At 27.1% G+C, this 26484-nt stretch overlaps 2 protein-coding genes across 2 annotated transcripts in view; one reads left to right on the top strand and one right to left on the bottom strand.

The window, feature by feature from the left end:
• The window catches only part of LOC111618446 (exportin-7-like), a 124517-nt gene extending 122284 nt beyond the window's left edge, over positions 1–2233 (top strand). Inside the window, exons 25-26 of the mRNA XM_023359991.1 lie at positions 1036–1163; positions 1243–2233. Of these exons, the coding sequence (XP_023215759.1) occupies positions 1036–1163; positions 1243–1339 (225 nt within the window). The 3' untranslated portion in view covers positions 1340–2233. The remainder of the gene's footprint in view (positions 1–1035; positions 1164–1242) is intronic.
• Positions 2234–3235: 1002 nt separating this feature from the next.
• LOC111618464 (F-box/WD repeat-containing protein 1A-like) overlaps positions 3236–26484 on the bottom strand; it is a 51518-nt gene continuing 28269 nt past the window's right edge. The window contains exons 4-11 of the mRNA XM_023360005.1: positions 25121–25214; positions 22205–22375; positions 19148–19233; positions 18954–19059; positions 18625–18887; positions 4351–4461; positions 4203–4281; positions 3236–4134 (exon numbers count right to left, since the gene is read on the bottom strand). Coding sequence (XP_023215773.1) covers positions 3982–4134; positions 4203–4281; positions 4351–4461; positions 18625–18887; positions 18954–19059; positions 19148–19233; positions 22205–22375; positions 25121–25214 — 1063 coding nt within the window. The 3' untranslated portion in view covers positions 3236–3981. The remainder of the gene's footprint in view (positions 4135–4202; positions 4282–4350; positions 4462–18624; positions 18888–18953; positions 19060–19147; positions 19234–22204; positions 22376–25120; positions 25215–26484) is intronic.

Raw genomic sequence — 26484 nt, 5'->3', positions numbered from 1 at the left:
GATCGCGCGCTTTCAGGTAGAGTGGACGTATGCTGGCCAAAATGGAGAACGAGCATTTCGATACTGATCTATTTATTGATGAAATCTAAACTAGACCAGCCATTGTCAAATGATTTTATAGATATTCTAAAAGAATTAAAAAATTTGGGTTCATATTGCCTTAGTTTTGGATACAACGTCAGAAACATTCCATGTGTCAGTCTATCTCGTAATATTGGGTGCACCCAAAATTTTCTTTGCCTCTGCCATCATCTTTTATAGCGCCTCTTCCAGAGGCGCACAAAAGCAATTACTTTCACGTCCATTTCCAAACTGAGCCAGTGATAACGCTCCACTAAACGGTCGTCAAACGCCAAGCTAATGCATGGTGTGTACGCTGCTAACGCGCATTTAACGCAACACAAAACGCCTAATATGTACACAGCCTAATATATATGCTATATATTAGGCTGTGTACATATTAGTCAAAATATTAATCCAAAACCAAGAATATTAGTATTGATAGTATTAGTTATTCTCAATTATTCTGTTTGCTTCTGAGAAAACTTTTTAGACAGTAGAATANAAAATTGAAACTAGTATACGCTCTGAAGGGATATTATCCATGAATATTTTACAATTATCTAAATATTTAACCATTCTTCTTTAACTATCAACAACTAATTAAGACCATCATTTGTACCGGATGACAATGACAGAGTTATAATTTTTGTGTTGGGGTGACATTTATATCTGTTAAATTTATTTGAGGCCCGGTTTCGCGACTCCACAGGGAGTCCTTGGAGTCTCTGGTGATAAAAATCTCCAGAAACTTTGACCCAATGGGATTAAACTATATTAAAGAATTCAGGAAGGAAGTTTAATACTTATATGTTATAATAAACGATGAAATATCAATTTAATGGATAGAAGAGGCATTAAAATTTAATGATCATTCATGGCAAGTGACATCACTCGTATGAGTCTTACTTTGTATAGCCTTAACCTCTACTTCAATAACTTAAATGACTAAGAAAATTAATATTTAATTTTCAGTATTTTAATCAATTACGCCAGACAATAATACAGAGTCAGCCAGCAGAGAAACAACCAGTGATGGCACAGTGGTTCGAAAATCTAATGGAGGGCATCGAAAGGAATCTGTTGACGAAAAACAGGGACAGGTAAGCCGTTCGTCTATACCAAAAGTGACATTTTGAAAATCAGTGCGGACATCTGGTTGCAACTTTTCTTTTGTTTCAGGTTCACTCAAAATCTGTCTGTATTTCGAAGAGATATCAATGAGTCCTTAAAGGGGCCAACTATAGTGAATGCAACAATGGCAGACATGATGAGCTAACACATTCTATACTTGCCATATTTCAGGGAAAAATTATTAATGAGAAGAAAATATTTGCATTTAAGGCTTTAGGGCCAAAGTAAAGTTAAATGCGAAATAATTGTTAGGTGCTTTAAGAATGCCAGGAAAGTGACAAATGTACAAATTCATCTTGCAGTATTTGTCTTTGGTGTTAATGCATTCCACATTTCCACTGAACAGATGTTGTTCCTGGTATATAGGTGTGTGTTTCTACAAAAACGAAGGCCCCAATAGAAGAATATGTTGCCTTTGGCACAAAGACTTGGTGGCATTTCTTCCTTGAGTGAAGTTTCCAAAAATAATAATTAATAATAAACAAAAAGCCAAGTTATTGAAATGTCTAATGTATAAATCATAAAATACCAGCCATTGTTTGCTAATTCAGTTTATTCAATGTTTGCTGTGTCCTGTACAGCTAAAGGGAGGGTCCTAATTTTGTGTTATAAAAATCAGCTCTTTAATTTTCATCAGTATTCATCATTTCAAATTGTTGCCAAGACTGTATTATTAGAAAAAAAAAAAAAAATCATTTTGTAATTTACTTTCTCCCATCCACTTGTTCCTGATGCACACAGATTCTGGTAGCCTTTCATTTTTCCAATAAAATGTTAAATGAGTTACTGTTAAGTCAACTCACTTTTTTGTAACAAATTTTATTACAGAAATAAACTTCCAAAAACTAACTTGTTTATTTTTTTAGAAAAGTGCATGGCTACCAAAAAAAAAGTGAAATTGGAAAAATATGTGCATTGTTTTTTGAATGGTTGAGAAAAAAAATACTGTTGACTGTAACGAACAAGTTGAAAGTATGAATCATTTGTGGAAGAGAAATTTTTTATGCACTGAAAAATAAAAGAGCCATTTGCTCTCATAGTTAAGACTCTTGTTTACCTTTTGCATAGTTTTATTGTTATTTTTTTTTTTAATATTTGGACACTTTATTTTTAAGATGTTGCACATCAAATGAATGTCATCTTTTTTAATGAAGTACAATTTGATTATCTGGTACAAAGCTACTTAATTATAAAAATCTTTGCAAAAATCGATATTTTGTTTTCTGTATAGTGCGGTAATAATAATAAATTGGACGGCTGAAAAATATATTGTTAATTTTTATATATATATATATAATGCTTTTCTAGATGATCAAAATTGTATTTTCAAAAATTTACAAAGTTGATTTTTTTGTTTTTAAGCTTTTTTTGATTTAGAAAACAGAAAAAGATTTAATGAAATCCTGTTTGTTATGGATTTAATTAATAAACAGTTTTAATTTATAAAAATGCCTAAGTCAGATTTTTATGAAATTATGTACTTTTAAGGATAAATTTTTAGTTACGAAAACTTCATTATTTAAGGGGGAAAACAGCATTAAATCAGATAATCACTGGCTAGATTAGGTCAAATTTATTTTTTATTTATAATTTAAAAACTTACAAATAAGACATTTATTTTTGCTTCCAAATTTTTCAACTATCCAAAATATTTCTTTGCAGACTACAAAATACTATTGTTGCCAGTGCCTGTCAACTGTATAAGATAGTCAATTAGAGATATTTTATTTTCCAACAAGGGAAGAAAATCGACTCGCACGAGAATTTTGAGGCGCCGCTTTAATGGAGATGTTTGTATAAATAAAACCGCTGACGACGGGAGAAAAAAACTTAAAAATCTTTTTCATTTAAATGTCGAGGATTAAATGGAAATTAAACATTTATTGATTTTTTGTTATATTTATTAAAGCAAAAGAAATATCTGCAAACATTACAAAGAAAAGCTCCCAAATGCAAGTTAAATGTCAGATAAAATTAGCAAATTTAAAATAAATTTCAATCCAGGAGCTTACAATTCTTGTTTTTTTCACATCCCTCTTTCTAAAATCAGAGAATAGCTTTAAATATCATTTCCTAAAAACGTTGTATGAAATAACATCATTTATTTTCTGTACTGTTTACAGATATTTGTGTTGTCACTGGCCACATTGCTCTTACAGTCATCATTGGTTAGAAATTGGAATGAATGTTTTTAAACATCACAGAATACACAATTCATCACCCACACCTTTAACGAGGACAAAAAAACCCAAGTATTTGAAGAACAACGTGATAGTGACAAAAATAAATATTTCTTAGCTTATACCTAATTCACAACTCATACACGAAGCTATACAAAAATGCTGGTAAGTACACCTTGATGTTATTTCCACTTGCTTTGCGTTAATTATGGCAAAACTAGTGAAAAGGCACTAAAGAAAACTGTAAAATATAGAATATTTTTTCAAAGTTGAATCAGTTCACTGTCTACACACTGTAGGATGAATCAACCATTTACTAAGAACAGGATGTACAAGACAAAAAACTTCTTCAAGCAATCAGAAATATGTACATACTTTGGTGATGTGTATTAACACAGTGAATCAAGTGCATTTTCACACCCCATTAGGTCCAGTTAGGTGCAAATTGCACTAAAGTCTTTTTTTTTTCCTACCAAAGTTTTAACAAAAGAAATTAGATGACACTGAGGACAAGAAGAAAGGGAGGCAATTTTCCAGCCTTGTCTAGATTCGTCGACTTTGGGCTCGGGTTGCCATTATTCTAAGAGGCCGATGCGAATTCTTCCATTCACTTTGAAACATAAGTATATGTGCGATTTGGCGATTTTGTGTCGGGCGGTGCACAGTTTAAAAAGTCCCAAATGAGAATGGTGTCGTCGTGAGAACTGCTGACGATCTGAAATTCGTCAAACTGCAGTCTGAAGACACGGCCAGAATGTTCCTGTTTGAAATTTGAGTATTAGCATTTACAATAATTTTGTGTAAAATAAAGTAAAGTAGAATATTTACCACTAGTGTTCTTAAACAGAGTGTGCCCGTAGGAGATCGTGGATCAAGAGCTGCGGCAAGATCCCAAACTTTTATTTTTCTGGAAAAAAAAGAATTTTATGTCATTAAAAATATACGTATTAAATACAATAAATGAGAGAAATCTTACCCATCATATGCTCCGCTAACAATGCGCTTATTATCAAAACGAATGCACCTCACTAATTCTTCGTGTCCTTCTAACACTCTCAAACACGCTCCACATTCTATATCCCATAGCCTGTAAATTAAATTTGTAAATTTTAAAGTTATGAATGTCATTTCATTTCAAATGAAAACATTTATAAATTATTTATCTTGCCAAGAAACAAGGAATTAGCACTGTGTCAACATAATTTTGGTTTGATATACCAATTATATTTACAATTATCAACATTCAACATAGCTCTACAAGTAATTCAAAAATTACATTAAACAAATGTTCTAATCTCTTCACAATACTTAGAATTTTAACTTATTTTATTTTCATCATCACAATCAGTCAAAAACATTGATAAATGAGAATGCTATGTTTCAATAATATAAAATTTATAATTTATGTTATTGGAATGGAGTTTTGAATTATGTTTATATTAAAAACTATTCAAAGATATCTGATACAAGTGAGTTTATTCACAGTGATACTGTGTATTAAAATAGTTAATTTTTATAGACATGAATGTCTAGCTCATTCATGTCTATGATCATTTTTTAATCCATACTTTATAAAGCATTAAAAAAGATTGGCATTTAAGCCAGGTACTTTAGATATTCTTAAATACCTTCCAACAATCAGGAGAAAAGAGAATATTACTTTAGGAAACAATTAGCTATTTTATAAGATTTAAAAACTAAATCAGAATTGTTCAAATTTTGTTTGATACTTTTTTGATATAAATAATGGATATATGATCCAAACAGGAGCATTATTACTTATTAGCATAATACTGTGTTATGAATGAAAACTATGTTTATGAAGAGAAACTGATAATTGCATCATCTCAAAGCTTTAAATAGGTGTAAAAAAAATTAGAAAAATACACTTATTATGAAAAATGAAACTTTAATAATTCTGGAAATTTATGAAGTTACCTTTTATCACCTGCTATGTGAAATAGGACAGGTGATGGGATTTTGAATCATCAGAATTTGGAAGTATCAGTATCTAGAGGTGGCCTTACATAAAGACAATGTCTAGGACCTTGTAAATTTGATGATAATTTTAACTAATAAAATATTGAAAATTAATTTTACTAGTAATTAGTATATCTGAAAATGATTGTTCTGCAGATGTAACAGAGTTAAAATCAATCAACAATGTGTTGGGAGACTTTCAATAGACATAATCAAAAGTGAAGATATATTACTGCAGAAGTAAACTTTTCCTCTAATTCATGAATTCAATGCTGCTAAAAGCTGGAGAGCAATTCTGTAGGTGAATTTCTGTACACCTATTAAATTTATTTATTGTGTTTTACCATGTTCATATTATTATAGACCTAAACAGATCTACTCTCTACATCATTAATGGACCTCAAAAATAAGTTTTGCCTAGGGTTCCCTGGATGACATCATATCACAGGTGGTGTGACCATGCTATTTCCTTTCCAACAGCAAAAAGTGGTTTCTTTTTATGATGCATGTTTAACATTGTCAGAATTCAAATGGCACTCACAGAGTAACATGCAAATATCAATTTTTTTTCTTTGGATTCAGAAAGATTACAGAATCATATGCCTATCATAAGCTTGTGATATCACTAAAGGTGTGTTACAGTTAACAATGATCCACAGATTGCACCTGCAACTTTGAAGACTGATGAAAACATAGTACACATCTGGAATGTTTACAATAGAAATAGCATCAGAAGTTGGAAGTTGTCACATTATTCTAATCAATCATTTGAATGTGTATCAAATTTGTCAACACATGTTCAAAGAATCTTACTCCAGAATAGAAAGAAATGCAAATGACAGTATCAAGAAATAAATTACTATAACTGACATAGAAAAATTTTTCAAAACAAGCATGGGAGTGAGATGTGATATTTCCTTAGGATCCATACAAAACCATCAGTCACTAAATGTAAATCAATATATCCCCAATTGAAGAATGTGTGGACAGGAGCAAAGGAAAAGTTACGTTGGAAATTTTTTTTTATTTCCAGGATATTTACTGGGAATTTATTCCAGAAAGCCCAGCTATTCCAAGGAATTATATCTTGATATCCTGCATGGTCTAAGGATGCAATAAACAGAAAATTGTCAAAAAATAGACAATCTTATTCTTCATTACAATGCTTCAGCAATTGCTCCTTATTAGTTTAGTTTAACATTAACACAGGAACGTTCTGCTGCTTCTCCCAACTTGTCACTGGACTTGTGATGATTATGTAAACTGATATGTTTAAAATATTGATATTCGTATATCAAAGGAATCTCGAGATCAATCCAATATCAATATCAAAATTTTTGTTAAGAGCCATACTTGTTACCAATAGATCTTTATGTATTTTCTCACTTGAAATCCAAATTGAAACAACAGCAATTCAGAGACTCTGAGAATAAATTATCACCACTGCAATAAAGAATTATTGAAGAATGGGTTCCAAGACAGCTTGGCAACAGTTTTATGAATGTTGACAAAAATATGTAACTGTTTTTCTAAAATCAAAGTTTCTTGAATTTGTTTTATGCTATCTACACTAAGGTCAATCCTATGCTTACACTAGGGAATCTGCTATTGGCCATCTTTAGCAGTTCCAATCAAATGCTTTCCATTTCTGTACTACAGTTTATTATTATTTAAAATAATGCACAGCAGATTAATAACAACATTTTCTTTTGATTATTCTAATACAATCAACTTGTGTTAATACAAATTGCTAGGGGAACAGTAATTAGTTCATTTAACTATGAAAATCATTAATACAAATTTTTGATAAAAGGGTTAAGGTTTAATAGGAAATCAAAATCTCTATTTAGTAAATTAATTCAATATATTATAAAGTTAAATAAAATTAAATTTATTTACAAAAACAGATTAACAAATCAAACAAAATGAGGAAGAGACAGTATTTGCCATTTAAGTATGAAGCAGTGTATCAGTGTTATTAAATAAAACAAAGCTAAAAGAAATCCATGATTTTTTTTTCTGTTGAAGATTGAAAAAGTAGAAAATATTTTTGATGGCAAAAGAGTAAAAAAGGAGCCCAATCTGGCATTTCTGCATTGCCTGATAAGCAAACTAGCATGTGTTTGCATGGGACTGCATTAATTTAAAGGAATGGATGTCCTTAAACTTTAATCTGTTTTCTGAATACAGTAGAATGGTCAGCTAAAACCAGATGTTTGAAGTGTTCTATAAATCAGAGATTAAACTCATCTTTGCTTACTAAGAGAAGATAAATGTTCCAGTTTGAGTAAATAGATTACAGTAGAGCATCGATTATCTGACTCAATTGGGGACTCAGGTTGGTCAGATAACTGAAAAATCGGATAACCAAAAAGAAGGAAAAAAATACATTATTAGTATAGGATATTAGTATATCCCATGTAATTAGTTTATTAGTATAACGCTATTAACCAACTTCGCATTGAATTTTCATCGATGTTTAGCCTAACAATTTTTTTCTTAAATAATAATTGTCGCTATTGTATCGTTAAAAATTATTTTTAAATTATTTTATTGCTCACGAAACAAACAACCACTCATAATTAGAAAATTAAGCCTTGTTTAAATATTGGCCTCCTTTCAATGGTCGAGCCGTTGATGCCAGCTAAAACATGCAAATATTTAACAAAAATAATATTAAAGTAGCCAAGATATAGCCAAATATTGTAATGCCACATCACTAGCGGACATTTCAAATTTGCCGACTAGAATGGTTGGTTAACCGATGTGACGGTTAATCGGGGTCGGATAATTGATGCTCTACTGTATTAGACTTGTATTAGACTTCCACTTTTATATTGTTTGCATTGAAAAGTGTAAAAAGCAATCATTATTGGAAAAAGGATAATTTCTTGAAAGTTGTGAAGGAGAATTTAGTTTGGTTTAACAAATTTTGGTAAAATTTTTGTTTGCTCTATTTGTTTGTGTGAAAATTAACAGTGTGACAATGGCATTTTTCCAGGACAACAGCAAAATTTGCTTTATTTGCGTTATTGTTATTGCTTTATTCATTTTAAGGTGAGTTGAATGTATTTTTAAAACAGGTGGGTTGTGTCTAAATTAGTTAACTGCATGGATATGATAGCATCCAAGATCAAACCTTGACATGTCGTAATTCCAAAATCACAAAAAAGTAAAATATTTTAGACCTTTTGTGGTAATGAACTTGACATCATCTTTCAATTGTGCCATTTCATGTTAGTGAGTCAGTCAGTCCAATATAGTTTTATTATTTTAGATATCAAAGTTACATTTTTCTCACTGATTAACTAACTGAATGACATGAAATGTTTGAACAAAAGCAGGCATGAAATTGATAAATATCTTGTCTGCATTATTTATTTTTCACAAAGTATGTTCTATGAACAAGTTTCTTACTTTGATTACATTGCCAGAAAAAGCTCATTGTGCTGCATTTGTTTTATTCAAAAAGTTTTTAATTTAATTTAAGACTTTTTACTTCTATTTATGTGTAATAAATTCAGCTAACACTATTTACAAAGAATTATGACATTCTATTCATTTTTGTTGTAATTTATAATAAGATGATCGATATCTAATTATCGTAAACTTTATTTTTTAATCATGTTTAAAATTTAACAGTAATAAATCTCATTTCCTATCAAGTTCTGATTAAAAGAATACATCAGTAAGGGAAAAAAATTAAGGAAGTACTGTACATTCCATGACAAATTTCTGCAGTCTGACCCTAGCATTGTGTGTTAATATGTGATATTCTATTCATAAAGCAAATAAATAAAATAACAATCATAAATGATACGTGTTATTTAATCTTTTAAATCTTATCAACTGTACTTTTTATCCATATACAGGTTTTTTAATACCGTATTTTCACGGGGTTACCAGCATGCTGGTTAAACTGAGAATAAAATTAATCAACATTGTAATTTGACTATTCTACTGGGAAGAATGTTTTCTTTAACAAAACTAGATGTAAATTAAACATTAATCTTATTTTGACTTAAAATCAGGAAGAGAGTTTTTGTTCACAAGACAAGAGAACAATTAACAACTTGGTGGTGGTGGTTAATCAGTGTGGGCTACACTGACCATTTACCTTCACCTTAAAAGTAATACCTTCCTCTCACATTTCACAAAAGTTGATGTTAATCAGTGTAAGCTGAGATAATTTACAGGGAGTTTCTTAAACTTAATATGTTTATTTTTGCATTTTTTGAATCAAATAAACACAAAAAAAGCACTTTTGTAATTCCATGAGTATTTTATGTCATTAAAATGAAAACAAAATGAAGAAATTAAAATATAATCATAGTTTTTGATATAATGCTGACAGTTTCAGTTTTAGAATAAAAACTCATTCATTTTTACATGATGTAACTTGTACGTTTTTTTTTAATGCACTCTCTAGAGAGGGATGGATAACCTCACTTAAACCGGCATCCCCCTGGATAAAGCAGCATGCCTGCTTCTACCATAATACAGAAATATCTGAGTTTGTGATCACCCCAGTAGACCAGCATGCCAGTCATCCCACGAAAATATGGTATATCCAGTTTAACTGCACAGTTTTAATACCAATCTGTGTTAAATAATCAAATACATTCTGTAAGAAGGATTAATAGAACTTGAAATGCATTTCTGAATCCAATAATAAAGCCTACATATTCAATTAATGTATCCCTGTGTGATTGAAGTTACTAAAAAAAGCCAAAATTTAGGCTTAGTAAATCTAAATAAATTAATAATAAATAATTGCTCATATTTATGTGTGTATGTGATTATTTCTTTAGTAGTTATAGAAGAAATGTCATTTGTCAGAATACTCAGTATACTGATAATCAATTTATATCATATACATAAAGGAAGTCAATTTCATTAAACATGAGTTATAAACAGAAACTTTTTTCTTAATAAGAAAAAAATAGAAACTGTAAATTTCAGAATTTTAACCTCAATCACTGAAATGACTATTATATTTGACAAGTCCAAACCTTGGATGAATGTGTTTCATCCCATATTAAGGAAGACTTATATTAACCATATAGAGGTATTATATATTATGTCAATTATTGTAAACTCTCTCTCTAATTATAAGGATTTATAATATAATTAAGTAGATTATATTTGAGTCTTGTATTTAATTTCTGTTTCATTAAATTCTATTTTGTTTTATTACTTAAATTGGTCTCATTTCGAATGATTTATACATCAAATGCTTTAAGAACCTAAGTCCCTTCACCTCAGAAATTATTTTATCATCTTTTAATTATTATATTCGATGTGATGATTGTTTGACAAATAGGGAATTTTCTATTTTACATTATTTAAAATACAATAAAAAAAATTAAGCACTATTACATTTTTCTAACTATCCTTAGCTATATTTTTAACCTGTTAACTAAAAAGTTCAGTTACATAAAAATCTATTATGAAAACTAAAATTTAAGTAATTAATTTATAATTATTTTAAAAACATTAATATACCTTATAGTGTTATCAGAACTTCCACTGACTACAAGTCTGTCTCTATACTGAAGACAAGCAATTCCTCTTTTGTGTCCATTCAGAGTACGAACAAATTCACAACTGGAAGTGTTCCATACTTTGATTGTTCTATCACCAGATGCAGATACAATATACTTTTCATCAAAATCGACAACATTAACAGCAGCTCTATGGCCTACTAACACACGTCTAAGATTAATTTCTGTAGGTGATACCATATCCCAGACAGCAATAGATCTATCCTATAAAATTAAGAACAAGTTCTTTATAATTAATTTTTAAATTTAATTAATAAAATTATACAATACCTTGGAGCAAGTGACCATCATCCCATTATTAAAACGCAAATGAAGAACAGCTTCACAGTGATGAATAAGAGTATTAACCATTTCTCCAGTTTTTACATCCCATACTCTAAAATATTTTAAAATGTTTAATATTTTATTATAGCAAATATACTGCAAGCATAACATTGAAATTTTATAACAAAATGTAAATTTACCTTACAGTAGAATCACTTGATCCGCTTATTATTACTCTATCATCATACTGTAGACAAAGAACTGATCCAGTGTGGCCAGTCAAAACCTGTTTTGATTAGTCAAATTATATAAGAAAACTTCTGAATATACAGTATTAAAATAATTATCCATAAGAATTTTATAAAAGTAAATGCAATACATTTTTATATTCTGAGAAAATAAATAATGCAATTAGAATGGTGGAATAAAATAATACCAAAATACAGTGGAACCTCACTTAACGAGCACCTCACATAATGAGGACAAGGAAAGGGATTGTGTGCATGCTCCATCATGCTATTGTCTGTGATTTTTTTTGTTTTCTGCAAATCGAATTTGCATTCCAGATTGGTTCATTCTGTGCTAGAAGAAAAGACGATGATGATTCATGCTCCTTAACAATGTATAATGTATAATTTTCTTTGAATAAACATTATACATAAAATACCATATTTACTCGCATATAAGATGATCTCACATATAAGACGAGGTGTGACTTTAAAGATCAAAATAAAGAAAATTAGATTTATTAATACAATTCTAATTTTATTTTATTTAATCACAAATAAAATATTATCAAATGCACGTATTTAGGCAAACAACCACGTTTTATTGACACTATTGCCTTTTGTCTACTTGGATTCGCCCCTCAAAGCTTCATTAAAACTTCCTGTTTTTCACTCTCACTCCACAAAGCATCGTCCTCTTATCCGTTGAGTGAATTTAAAATGCAGTATTTCCTGAATGACTGCTATCAGCTTTTGAAGAAAATAATTTTCCACGCACCTGATACACATGTAGCAAAACCAAAAGATTATAATGCATGTGACAGGAAAAAGTTTATTTTTAATGATTCAGAATGTACAAATATTCATTAAACATACCAATTTAACAAATATGAAATAATTACATTTGTAATCATTACTAAGTCACCAGCTATTTTCATACCATCTCTTTGAAAACAAGATTCACTTTGGCCTCGATAGCACCCTGCTATAATGGCAGCATGAATTATACATGGTTCACAGAAATTATTGCAAAAACGCAAAGGATCCTTAGCTCGCACATATAGGATGACCTAGATTTTTGAATCAGTGAAAAATGAATAAAAACCTTGTCTCATTCGCAAGTAAATATGGTATTTGAGTATTTTTTCAGCATGGAATGCATTATCATATTTTACATTAATTTCTATGGGAAAAATTGTTTCACTTAACGAGTGTTTTGCATTACGAGTAAGGTTCTGGAACGAATTATGCTCGTTAAGCAAGGTTCCACTGTAACAAAAGCATAGTAACTAATTTCTACTTTTTGTTAAAATTTAATTATAGAAATGTGATACCTGTATATATTATAAGTAATTATTATACTAGAAATTATGTAATGATGTGAAAAATTAAATTGTAGTCCATATCAATGGTATCACATGAAAAATTTATTGTAATAGAAATCTTGTTGGAACTGAACATATGTGTTATTTTATTAGTCAGAAAACTTTTTATATTTTCTGACTAATTTTTTCATTGATCATATTTTTATAATCATCATTAAAAGTAATTTTAACCTTCTAAAAATTCTGAATAAAAGAATCTTGATTGGATTCTTTCACAGTTAGATTGTCAGAACAAACTTAATATGATGTAATTGTCATATAGTTATCTGTTACACTCTATTTATTTTGATTATCACTAATTATAAAAAATTAAATGAAGTAAGAAATTAAGTGTTCAATATTTCTTAGTTATAACCCTAGCTACAATTCATCAGAAACATTCTAAATTTATGTAAACTTTAGGTCACTATTTTATAGTCAAGGATTATCTGGATACTGAATTACTGTAGTCTAATCATTTTTCTCTTTATCTTTCTGCTCTAAAAACTCCAAATTTTATAACTTGTTAAAATAAATTGCTCTATATGCTATTTAAAAATTGCTTTTTTCATCAGACATCCAATATATATATTTATGCCTTACAAGTAAATTACATTCTAATCCATACAATCATCTTACTCATACATTTATTTTTATTAAGAAATTACTATTATGTTATGTAGAATACCCAGAAATACACAAAATATAAGACAGACCCAACACTCAAAGATACAAAATTAATGTATATTACAAATTACCTTAAAACAGAGAAAATAAATACTTGCATTGTTTTAACCAATAGTTGTAATATATTTCAGTCATGATTAAACATTAACACAGCCATGCATTAAACAAAGATTGAAATTTTTCAGATTCTTGAAGTGACTTACATCATGTTTTAACATATGTTTTGAGCAGCTTTAAAAGAGAAAACTAATTTCAGCAGATATAAGTGAATGCTGCATAAAGTAGTTGAATATAGTCAAGTGTTTTCTGACTACACTATAATGTTTATAAAAGAAATAAAACTGATTCTAATAGAGATGCATAGAAATTTATAAAATCAAAATAATCTTTAAAATGGATTTTATTTGTATCCTTGTCTACTTTGGACTTTGTTTATTAATAGCACTTATTACACTGGTGTAGTTTCCATTTAGTAAATAGAGGAGATCTTAGTCAAAAAGTCAAAACAAAATATCTTTATTTTTCATTTGTGTAATAAGTCCTATTAATAAACAAAGTCCACAGTAGACAAGGATACAAATAGAAACTGATAAAAGTAAGGACATAGAAGCAAAAAAGAATTAATCTTTAAAATGAATTATCATATAAGAAAAGTAATATCTACTCAAGCTACTAGTCAGAATCTATTATTAAAAGTTGAATGTTGACAATACAGTTTCATGAAAATAATTACAGACAAGTATATTTTAAAAAATTATCCTTATGTATTAACATTAAAATGTTTAAATTTTTAAAAACTTACTTTAACACACTGAAGACTATTTCTATCCCAAATTTTAATTGTATTGTCTCTAAGGCCACTAACAATTTTTTGGTCATCATACTGTAAGCAATAAACTCCTTTGCTATTTTCACTGTGGCAATTTATCCGTTGCAACACGTGACGTCCACATCGCCAATTATTCTCAATACTCTGTAATAAGTGAATATTTGATTAATTTATTACAATTTTTTTCTTAAATTAAAAAATTATTATAATGAAATTGATTTAATTTTAAATCTTTATATTTTACTTGATTCCTTATTTCAAATTAAAATTATATACTAATCTTTTCATTGAAAAGTATTTAATTTTTCTTCCAATACACAATATTTCTAGAATAATTTTATCAAAAAAAGTTGAAACTTATTCTATCCAAAAGCAATATAGCAATATAAACTCTGATAAGATGCAGCTTTTCAAAATACAGAACAGATTACTTTATCATTATTCTTTCAATATTTAGTTTTACACAAATAACATTTATAAAGTTTTGAAGGACATATTATAAGCTTTATTTCTATACACAGCAAATTTTTAATTAGCTGTCATAAATAATATCCAAATATTTATTTTGTACTTCATCTAATATTTTTTTAAATTACACAATTATTTCTTTCAATTTCAAAATTAAAATTTTTATATTTTTTATTGAAATTATATTTTAAGATTTTAAAATACCATAGCCCCTTGTTATAACGTGCTTGACAAGAGATGAAGAAAAAAGTGATATAACCCAGTTCTAAAAATTCTGGGCTTTCATTAAATAGATTATACGCTATGTATAATCTGTTTAGTAATACGTATACACAGACTATCCTCTATTCTTTCATCAGCAAATGTTTCTGAGATAAAATAAGCTTAGTTTTTCAATACTAAATTTTGTTCATGGTTATATTGTATTAATTGATGCTTACATAAACATCGATAACACAGAACACCCATTTAGCATTATTGTTTCTTTAACAATGACATTTAAAGACAAATACTGTCCATATAAAAACAAAATATCAGTTGCAATTTTATTATACAGTACTATATTTCATAATAAATTGCTTACTAGAAATTCGTATAATTTATATTTTTCAATAAAACTTAAAAATATAGTAATTGAAAATTTAAGAAATAAATACTGAACATATAATAGAACATCAAAACTTATAAAATTAAGGAGTAAAAATTCTCTATAAAGCAAAATAAAGTCACTACAGTATAAAAATTTTAGAACTTTCTGTTCTGAAATACAGAAATCTTTTCCTTACACATTACCTTGAATTTGAAATCTCACACCTTTAGGTGAATTGGTAGTATTGTGTCAATTCACATAAAGGTGTAAAATTGCAAATTCACAGAAACTTGTAAATATGGAGATAGTACTTAAAACCAATAAACAATTTTTAATATCAAAAGGTAACATAAATGATAATCAATGTGTCCACCTTTTTGCTTATTTAATCTTTATTGTTTTACCCATATTGATAGTTTCAAGCACAATGGTAGGAATAAATTACCATATTTCATTGCAAACAGAAATTCAATGGCAATTGGTAATTTAAAATTTATTAACTCAAGTGCTTTTAAAAATTGGGGAACCAAATAAAGCATGATATATCCAAATCCATGATATAACTTAAAAGTTTATCATTTAAAAGTTCTAACCTTTTATAAAGTTTATTTTATTTATTTATTTACTTTATAAAACTTTTAGTATAACTGAATAATTCAATGATCAGTTTTTTTTACTTATATTTCTGCACTAAAATGACAAAATAAAATAAAGAAAAACAATTGCATGCATATAATATTCTGATACACTGAAAAATCTGACAATTTCATAACTTTTTAAAACAGATTATAAAAAGTATATCATTTTAGGTGTATTTCTGCCAGAATTTATCAAGCAATAAAATTTTTTCTTCCATTTATGTTCATAAATTATAAATTAGAACAGTACTATTGATGAATTTTCTTAGTAGTAAAAGTAATGAAATTTCTATCTTAGCATTTTATTGTAAATATTATAAAATCAAACTGTAAGCATCCAAGAATGAAAGAACATTTAGGCATCTCTATATCTATATATCAGCTCCTAATAAAATTTTTAAAAGGAATTTTTCAAAGGAATTAATATAAAAATTTAATTTTTTTCTCATTCTTTCTACTCTGAGGACACTAAAAAGGCAATCATATCCACAATGAAGGGCAGCAGGCCCAAAATAAAAAAAACTCTTAATTCAATTCCAGGTTTCCGGGTGATAGAATGATATCTTAATTGTCTTGGACATCCAGCTGTTGTAAAAATTTAATTATAATAATAAAAAGAATTTAATAATGCCTATTATATTTTGACCTCTTAGGACTCTCTGAGAAGAAAGAGGTCTGTGACCTCATCCAATACTGCTCTTTAAAAAAGAAAGTCTATTATAGTCAGAACAGACTTTTTAAATATCTAATTATTATTTCTATTATTTAAAATTTACATTAAAGTAAGACACAAGAACACAATAAAGAGTCTATAAATTCTAATGCAACAAGCTTAAGTCATAAAATATTTACATCATATTTCCATTACTACTATTAAATTTTTGCTCTTTATGTTTGAACTGTTATTATGTATACACAGACTGAAGCTTTAATCATTGTTAATATGCCTTCAGTTATGTTTATTGAATATTAAACTTTCTTATTCTTAGTTATTGAAGAATGCTATTATGTCAATAAATAAAACAGTAAAAAGTTATCATTACAGCAAATAAAATCAATAACTAAGTAATATATTTATTTTAGTGCTATGAAAGTTGAAATGAAACTATGCCATATAATAAATAATAAAGGAATTTATTAATTATTGTTTATACTTTTTTTAAAGTTTGAATTATAAAATTTAATTAAAACTACCTCAATATCTTGAATAATTCTAGGATAAAGTCTTCTGTAAAAAGTATGGTCAGGATGTTGTTCTCCAGGAGGTGGCTTGAAAAGATATCTAATCCTAAAATTTTTAAAAACATTTATAAAGATTAGAGATTATGCTCTTAAGCTATTTCAGAAATCAAGAATTTCATATAAACATAAACAAATATTTTTAATTGAATTTTATAACTAAATTCTAAAAATGGATTCTTTAGTTTTAAAATTCTGATTTCTTAAATATTTAACATATTCTATTTTCCAACTGAAAATGCAAACATTTTAAAAGAAAAACGCCCATTTTTGTTTAAGAAGTAACTTATAAGATGATAAAAATGATTAAAATTTAGTAATTTTTTTCTAATAAAATCATTCATTCAATTAAATTAATCAATCATAATATTACTCAAAATATATATCAAACAAGTTCTGATCATGGCATATTTTTTCAAATGCCTTAAATCTATTTATTAATTAAGAACAATATAAAACATTTGACCATTTTTTTTTATATATCAATTTGCAATTAAATATAGTAAATCATAATTTGCAATGTCTATCTTAGTGATCTACACAAACAGAAAAATTTCATAAATATATCATTAAAAATAAATTATAGAGTAATGAATAACTAACCAAATCTGTAGTCCGTTTGACAAATTTACTGAATTATATATTTTTAGAATATCAATAATAGAAATTAATTTATTATTTCATTCTGTTTTGTTATGGAGCCATAAAAACAATAAATAATTTTATAATTATTATTATTATTGGCTATTTACCTTCTTTTGGCATCACTCTAATATTATATAACTAAAAATCTGATTTTGTTTTGTCAGTAAAGAAAATTAAATTAAATTACTGAACTGCCAAAAAGATTAGGAAAAAATGGCTTAGATTATAATTTAAATTTACAATTTGGTTTTCTGGACTAGTAAATTACCATCCATATATACAATTCATGCTAAATTTTTCTAAATCTGTAAGATATATAAGAAAGATACATATAATCATAATGATTACTCTTTCTCCATTGATTGGGTAGCCACTTAAACATTTGCACAGTTTCATTACAATGAATTTTCATTATTCATTTAGAAAAAAGATAAATACAGTCAAACTTGGTTAAAACAAGCATCAGGAGACCAGCAAGATTTTCTTGTTATAACCATTACATGTTGTATCTGTGAAAAGCAGTGACGTAACTAGAGGGAAAATGGGCAGCTGTTTCAGGAGCAAACATATAGGGCACCCAGATGGTGTCAAAACTGTAGCTAAACCATTGATAATTAGTAAAATCTATCTTTTAATTTTACAGTGGCATAGCTACAAATTTTGCCACCCACAGGATGCNTCAGTTACATAAAAATCTATTATGAAAACTAAAATTTAAGTAATTAATTTATAATTATTTTAAAAACATTAATATACCTTATAGTGTTATCAGAACTTCCACTGACTACAAGTCTGTCTCTATACTGAAGACAAGCAATTCCTCTTTTGTGTCCATTCAGAGTACGAACAAATTCACAACTGGAAGTGTTCCATACTTTGATTGTTCTATCACCAGATGCAGATACAATATACTTTTCATCAAAATCGACAACATTAACAGCAGCTCTATGGCCTACTAACACACGTCTAAGATTAATTTCTGTAGGTGATACCATATCCCAGACAGCAATAGATCTATCCTATAAAATTAAGAACAAGTTCTTTATAATTAATTTTTAAATTTAATTAATAAAATTATACAATACCTTGGAGCAAGTGACCATCATCCCATTATTAAAACGCAAATGAAGAACAGCTTCACAGTGATGAATAAGAGTATTAACCATTTCTCCAGTTTTTACATCCCATACTCTAAAATATTTTAAAATGTTTAATATTTTATTATAGCAAATATACTGCAAGCATAACATTGAAATTTTATAACAAAATGTAAATTTACCTTACAGTAGAATCACTTGATCCGCTTATTATTACTCTATCATCATACTGTAGACAAAGAACTGATCCAGTGTGGCCAGTCAAAACCTGTTTTGATTAGTCAAATTATATAAGAAAACTTCTGAATATACAGTATTAAAATAATTATCCATAAGAATTTTATAAAAGTAAATGCAATACATTTTTATATTCTGAGAAAATAAATAATGCAATTAGAATGGTGGAATAAAATAATACCAAAATACAGTGGAACCTCACTTAACGAGCACCTCACATAATGAGGACAAGGAAAGGGATTGTGTGCATGCTCCATCATGCTATTGTCTGTGATTTTTTTTGTTTTCTGCAAATCGAATTTGCATTCCAGATTGGTTCATTCTGTGCTAGAAGAAAAGACGATGATGATTCATGCTCCTTAACAATGTATAATGTATAATTTTCTTTGAATAAACATTATACATAAAATACCATATTTACTCGCATATAAGATGATCTCACATATAAGACGAGGTGTGACTTTAAAGATCAAAATAAAGAAAATTAGATTTATTAATACAATTCTAATTTTATTTTGTCTAATCACAAGTANTCCTTAACAATGTATAATGTATAATTTTCTTTGAATAAACATTATACATAAAATACCATATTTACTCGCATATAAGATGATCTCACATATAAGACGAGGTGTGACTTTAAAGATCAAAATAAAGAAAATTAGATTTATTAATACAATTCTAATTTTATTTTATTTAATCACAAATAAAATATTATCAAATGCACGTATTTAGGCAAACAACCACGTTTTATTGACACTATTGCCTTTTGTCTACTTGGATTCGCCCCTCAAAGCTTCATTAAAACTTCCTGTTTTTCACTCTCACTCCACAAAGCATCGTCCTCTTATCCGTTGAGTGAATTTAAAATGCAGTATTTCCTGAATGACTGCTATCAGCTTTTGAAGAAAATAATTTTCCACGCACCTGATACACATGTAGCAAAACCAAAAGATTATAATGCATGTGACAGGAAAAAGTTTATTTTTAATGATTCAGAATGTACAAATATTCATTAAACATACCAATTTAACAAATATGAAATAATTACATTTGTAATCATTACTAAGTCACCAGCTATTTTCATACCATCTCTTTGAAAACAAGATTCACTTTGGCCTCGATAGCACCCTGCTATAATGGCAGCATGAATTATACATGGTTCACAGAAATTATTGCAAAAACGCAAAGGATCCTTAGCTCGCACATATAGGATGACCTAGATTTTTGAATCAGTGAAAAATGAATAAAAACCTTGTCTCATTCGCAAGTAAATATGGTATTTGAGTATTTTTTCAGCATGGAATGCATTATCATATTTTACATTAATTTCTATGGGAAAAATTGTTTCACTTAACGAGTGTTTTGCATTACGAGTAAGGTTCTGGAACGAATTATGCTCGTTAAGCAAGGTTCCACTGTAACAAAAGCATAGTAACTAATTTCTACTTTTTGTTAAAATTTAATTATAGAAATGTGATACCTGTATATATTATAAGTAATTATTATACTAGAAATTATGTAATGATGTGAAAAATTAAATTGTAGTCCATATCAATGGTATCACATGAAAAATTTATTGTAATAGAAATCTTGTTGGAACTGAACATATGTGTTATTTTATTAGTCAGAAAACTTTTTATATTTTCTGACTAATTTTTTCATTGATCATATTTTTATAATCATCATTAAAAGTAATTTTAACCTTCTAAAAATTCTGAATAAAAGAATCTTGATTGGATTCTTTCACAGTTAGATTGTCAGAACAAACTTAATATGATGTAATTGTCATATAGTTATCTGTTACACTCTATTTATTTTGATTATCACTAATTATAAAAAATTAAATGAAGTAAGAAATTAAGTGTTCAATATTTCTTAGTTATAACCCTAGCTACAATTCATCAGAAACATTCTAAATTTATGTAAACTTTAGGTCACTATTTTATAGTCAAGGATTATCTGGATACTGAATTACTGTAGTCTAATCATTTTTCTCTTTATCTTTCTGCTCTAAAAACTCCAAATTTTATAACTTGTTAAAATAAATTGCTCTATATGCTATTTAAAAATTGCTTTTTTCATCAGACATCCAATATATATATTTATGCCTTACAAGTAAATTACATTCTAATCCATACAATCATCTTACTCATACATTTATTTTTATTAAGAAATTACTATTATGTTATGTAGAATACCCAGAAATACACAAAATATAAGACAGACCCAACACTCAAAGATACAAAATTAATGTATATTACAAATTACCTTAAAACAGAGAAAATAAATACTTGCATTGTTTTAACCAATAGTTGTAATATATTTCAGTCATGATTAAACATTAACACAGCCATGCATTAAACAAAGATTGAAATTTTTCAGATTCTTGAAGTGACTTACATCATGTTTTAACATATGTTTTGAGCAGCTTTAAAAGAGAAAACTAATTTCAGCAGATATAAGTGAATGCTGCATAAAGTAGTTGAATATAGTCAAGTGTTTTCTGACTACACTATAATGTTTATAAAAGAAATAAAACTGATTCTAATAGAGATGCATAGAAATTTATAAAATCAAAATAATCTTTAAAATGGATTTTATTTGTATCCTTGTCTACTTTGGACTTTGTTTATTAATAGCACTTATTACACTGGTGTAGTTTCCATTTAGTAAATAGAGGAGATCTTAGTCAAAAAGTCAAAACAAAATATCTTTATTTTTCATTTGTGTAATAAGTCCTATTAATAAACAAAGTCCACAGTAGACAAGGATACAAATAGAAACTGATAAAAGTAAGGACATAGAAGCAAAAAAGAATTAATCTTTAAAATGAATTATCATATAAGAAAAGTAATATCTACTCAAGCTACTAGTCAGAATCTATTATTAAAAGTTGAATGTTGACAATACAGTTTCATGAAAATAATTACAGACAAGTATATTTTAAAAAATTATCCTTATGTATTAACATTAAAATGTTTAAATTTTTAAAAACTTACTTTAACACACTGAAGACTATTTCTATCCCAAATTTTAATTGTATTGTCTCTAAGGCCACTAACAATTTTTTGGTCATCATACTGTAAGCAATAAACTCCTTTGCTATTTTCACTGTGGCAATTTATCCGTTGCAACACGTGACGTCCACATCGCCAATTATTCTCAATACTCTGTAATAAGTGAATATTTGATTAATTTATTACAATTTTTTTCTTAAATTAAAAAATTATTATAATGAAATTGATTTAATTTTAAATCTTTATATTTTACTTGATTCCTTATTTCAAATTAAAATTATATACTAATCTTTTCATTGAAAAGTATTTAATTTTTCTTCCAATACACAATATTTCTAGAATAATTTTATCAAAAAAAGTTGAAACTTATTCTATCCAAAAGCAATATAGCAATATAAACTCTGATAAGATGCAGCTTTTCAAAATACAGAACAGATTACTTTATCATTATTCTTTCAATATTTAGTTTTACACAAATAACATTTATAAAGTTTTGAAGGACATATTATAAGCTTTATTTCTATACACAGCAAATTTTTAATTAGCTGTCATAAATAATATCCAAATATTTATTTTGTACTTCATCTAATATTTTTTTAAATTACACAATTATTTCTTTCAATTTCAAAATTAAAATTTTTATATTTTTTATTGAAATTATATTTTAAGATTTTAAAATACCATAGCCCCTTGTTATAACGTGCTTGACAAGAGATGAAGAAAAAAGTGATATAACCCAGTTCTAAAAATTCTGGGCTTTCATTAAATAGATTATACGCTATGTATAATCTGTTTAGTAATACGTATACACAGACTATCCTCTATTCTTTCATCAGCAAATGTTTCTGAGATAAAATAAGCTTAGTTTTTCAATACTAAATTTTGTTCATGGTTATATTGTATTAATTGATGCTTACATAAACATCGATAACACAGAACACCCATTTAGCATTATTGTTTCTTTAACAATGACATTTAAAGACAAATACTGTCCATATAAAAACAAAATATCAGTTGCAATTTTATTATACAGTACTATATTTCATAATAAATTGCTTACTAGAAATTCGTATAATTTATATTTTTCAATAAAACTTAAAAATATAGTAATTGAAAATTTAAGAAATAAATACTGAACATATAATAGAACATCAAAACTTATAAAATTAAGGAGTAAAAATTCTCTATAAAGCAAAATAAAGTCACTACAGTATAAAAATTTTAGAACTTTCTGTTCTGAAATACAGAAATCTTTTCCTTACACATTACCTTGAATTTGAAATCTCACACCTTTAGGTGAATTGGTAGTATTGTGTCAATTCACATAAAGGTGTAAAATTGCAAATTCACAGAAACTTGTAAATATGGAGATAGTACTTAAAACCAATAAACAATTTTTAATATCAAAAGGTAACATAAATGATAATCAATGTGTCCACCTTTTTGCTTATTTAATCTTTATTGTTTTACCCATATTGATAGTTTCAAGCACAATGGTAGGAATAAATTACCATATTTCATTGCAAACAGAAATTCAATGGCAATTGGTAATTTAAAATTTATTAACTCAAGTGCTTTTAAAAATTGGGGAACCAAATAAAGCATGATATATCCAAATCCATGATATAACTTAAAAGTTTATCATTTAAAAGTTCTAACCTTTTATAAAGTTTATTTTATTTATTTATTTACTTTATAAAACTTTTAGTATAACTGAATAATTCAATGATCAGTTTTTTTTACTTATATTTCTGCACTAAAATGACAAAATAAAATAAAGAAAAACAATTGCATGCATATAATATTCTGATACACTGAAAAATCTGACAATTTCATAACTTTTTAAAACAGATTATAAAAAGTATATCATTTTAGGTGTATTTCTGCCAGAATTTATCAAGCAATAAAATTTTTTCTTCCATTTATGTTCATAAATTATAAATTAGAACAGTACTATTGATGAATTTTCTTAGTAGTAAAAGTAATGAAATTTCTATCTTAGCATTTTATTGTAAATATTATAAAATCAAACTGTAAGCATCCAAGAATGAAAGAACATTTAGGCATCTCTATATCTATATATCAGCTCCTAATAAAATTTTTAAAAGGAATTTTTCAAAGGAATTAATATAAAAATTTAATTTTTTTCTCATTCTTTCTACTCTGAGGACACTAAAAAGGCAATCATATCCACAATGAAGGGCAGCAGGCCCAAAATAAAAAAAACTCTTAATTCAATTCCAGGTTTCCGGGTGATAGAATGATATCTTAATTGTCTTGGACATCCAGCTGTTGTAAAAATTTAATTATAATAATAAAAAGAATTTAATAATGCCTATTATATTTTGACCTCTTAGGACTCTCTGAGAAGAAAGAGGTCTGTGACCTCATCCAATACTGCTCTTTAAAAAAGAAAGTCTATTATAGTCAGAACAGACTTTTTAAATATCTAATTATTATTTCTATTATTTAAAATTTACATTAAAGTAAGACACAAGAACACAATAAAGAGTCTATAAATTCTAATGCAACAAGCTTAAGTCATAAAATATTTACATCATATTTCCATTACTACTATTAAATTTTTGCTCTTTATGTTTGAACTGTTATTATGTATACACAGACTGAAGCTTTAATCATTGTTAATATGCCTTCAGTTATGTTTATTGAATATTAAACTTTCTTATTCTTAGTTATTGAAGAATGCTATTATGTCAATAAATAAAACAGTAAAAAGTTATCATTACAGCAAATAAAATCAATAACTAAGTAATATATTTATTTTAGTGCTATGAAAGTTGAAATGAAACTATGCCATATAATAAATAATAAAGGAATTTATTAATTATTGTTTATACTTTTTTTAAAGTTTGAATTATAAAATTTAATTAAAACTACCTCAATATCTTGAATAATTCTAGGATAAAGTCTTCTGTAAAAAGTATGGTCAGGATGTTGTTCTCCAGGAGGTGGCTTGAAAAGATATCTAATCCTAAAATTTTTAAAAACATTTATAAAGATTAGAGATTATGCTCTTAAGCTATTTCAGAAATCAAGAATTTCATATAAACATAAACAAATATTTTTAATTGAATTTTATAACTAAATTCTAAAAATGGATTCTTTAGTTTTAAAATTCTGATTTCTTAAATATTTAACATATTCTATTTTCCAACTGAAAATGCAAACATTTTAAAAGAAAAACGCCCATTTTTGTTTAAGAAGTAACTTATAAGATGATAAAAATGATTAAAATTTAGTAATTTTTTTCTAATAAAATCATTCATTCAATTAAATTAATCAATCATAATATTACTCAAAATATATATCAAACAAGTTCTGATCATGGCATATTTTTTCAAATGCCTTAAATCTATTTATTAATTAAGAACAATATAAAACATTTGACCATTTTTTTTTATATATCAATTTGCAATTAAATATAGTAAATCATAATTTGCAATGTCTATCTTAGTGATCTACACAAACAGAAAAATTTCATAAATATATCATTAAAAATAAATTATAGAGTAATGAATAACTAACCAAATCTGTAGTCCGTTTGACAAATTTACTGAATTATATATTTTTAGAATATCAATAATAGAAATTAATTTATTATTTCATTCTGTTTTGTTATGGAGCCATAAAAACAATAAATAATTTTATAATTATTATTATTATTGGCTATTTACCTTCTTTTGGCATCACTCTAATATTATATAACTAAAAATCTGATTTTGTTTTGTCAGTAAAGAAAATTAAATTAAATTACTGAACTGCCAAAAAGATTAGGAAAAAATGGCTTAGATTATAATTTAAATTTACAATTTGGTTTTCTGGACTAGTAAATTACCATCCATATATACAATTCATGCTAAATTTTTCTAAATCTGTAAGATATATAAGAAAGATACATATAATCATAATGATTACTCTTTCTCCATTGATTGGGTAGCCACTTAAACATTTGCACAGTTTCATTACAATGAATTTTCATTATTCATTTAGAAAAAAGATAAATACAGTCAAACTTGGTTAAAACAAGCATCAGGAGACCAGCAAGATTTTCTTGTTATAACCATTACATGTTGTATCTGTGAAAAGCAGTGACGTAACTAGAGGGAAAATGGGCAGCTGTTTCAGGAGCAAACATATAGGGCACCCAGATGGTGTCAAAACTGTAGCTAAACCATTGATAATTAGTAAAATCTATCTTTTAATTTTTAATTCTAAATAATTTAATTGGTAGTATTGTGTCA

This window comes from Centruroides sculpturatus, unplaced genomic scaffold, assembly GCF_000671375.1.
Source record: "Centruroides sculpturatus isolate CEXI.00-Female unplaced genomic scaffold, Cexi_2.0 scaffold5, whole genome shotgun sequence".
NCBI classification, from domain to species: domain Eukaryota; kingdom Metazoa; phylum Arthropoda; class Arachnida; order Scorpiones; family Buthidae; genus Centruroides; species Centruroides sculpturatus.
This window is presented reverse-complemented; position numbering and strand designations above follow the sequence as displayed.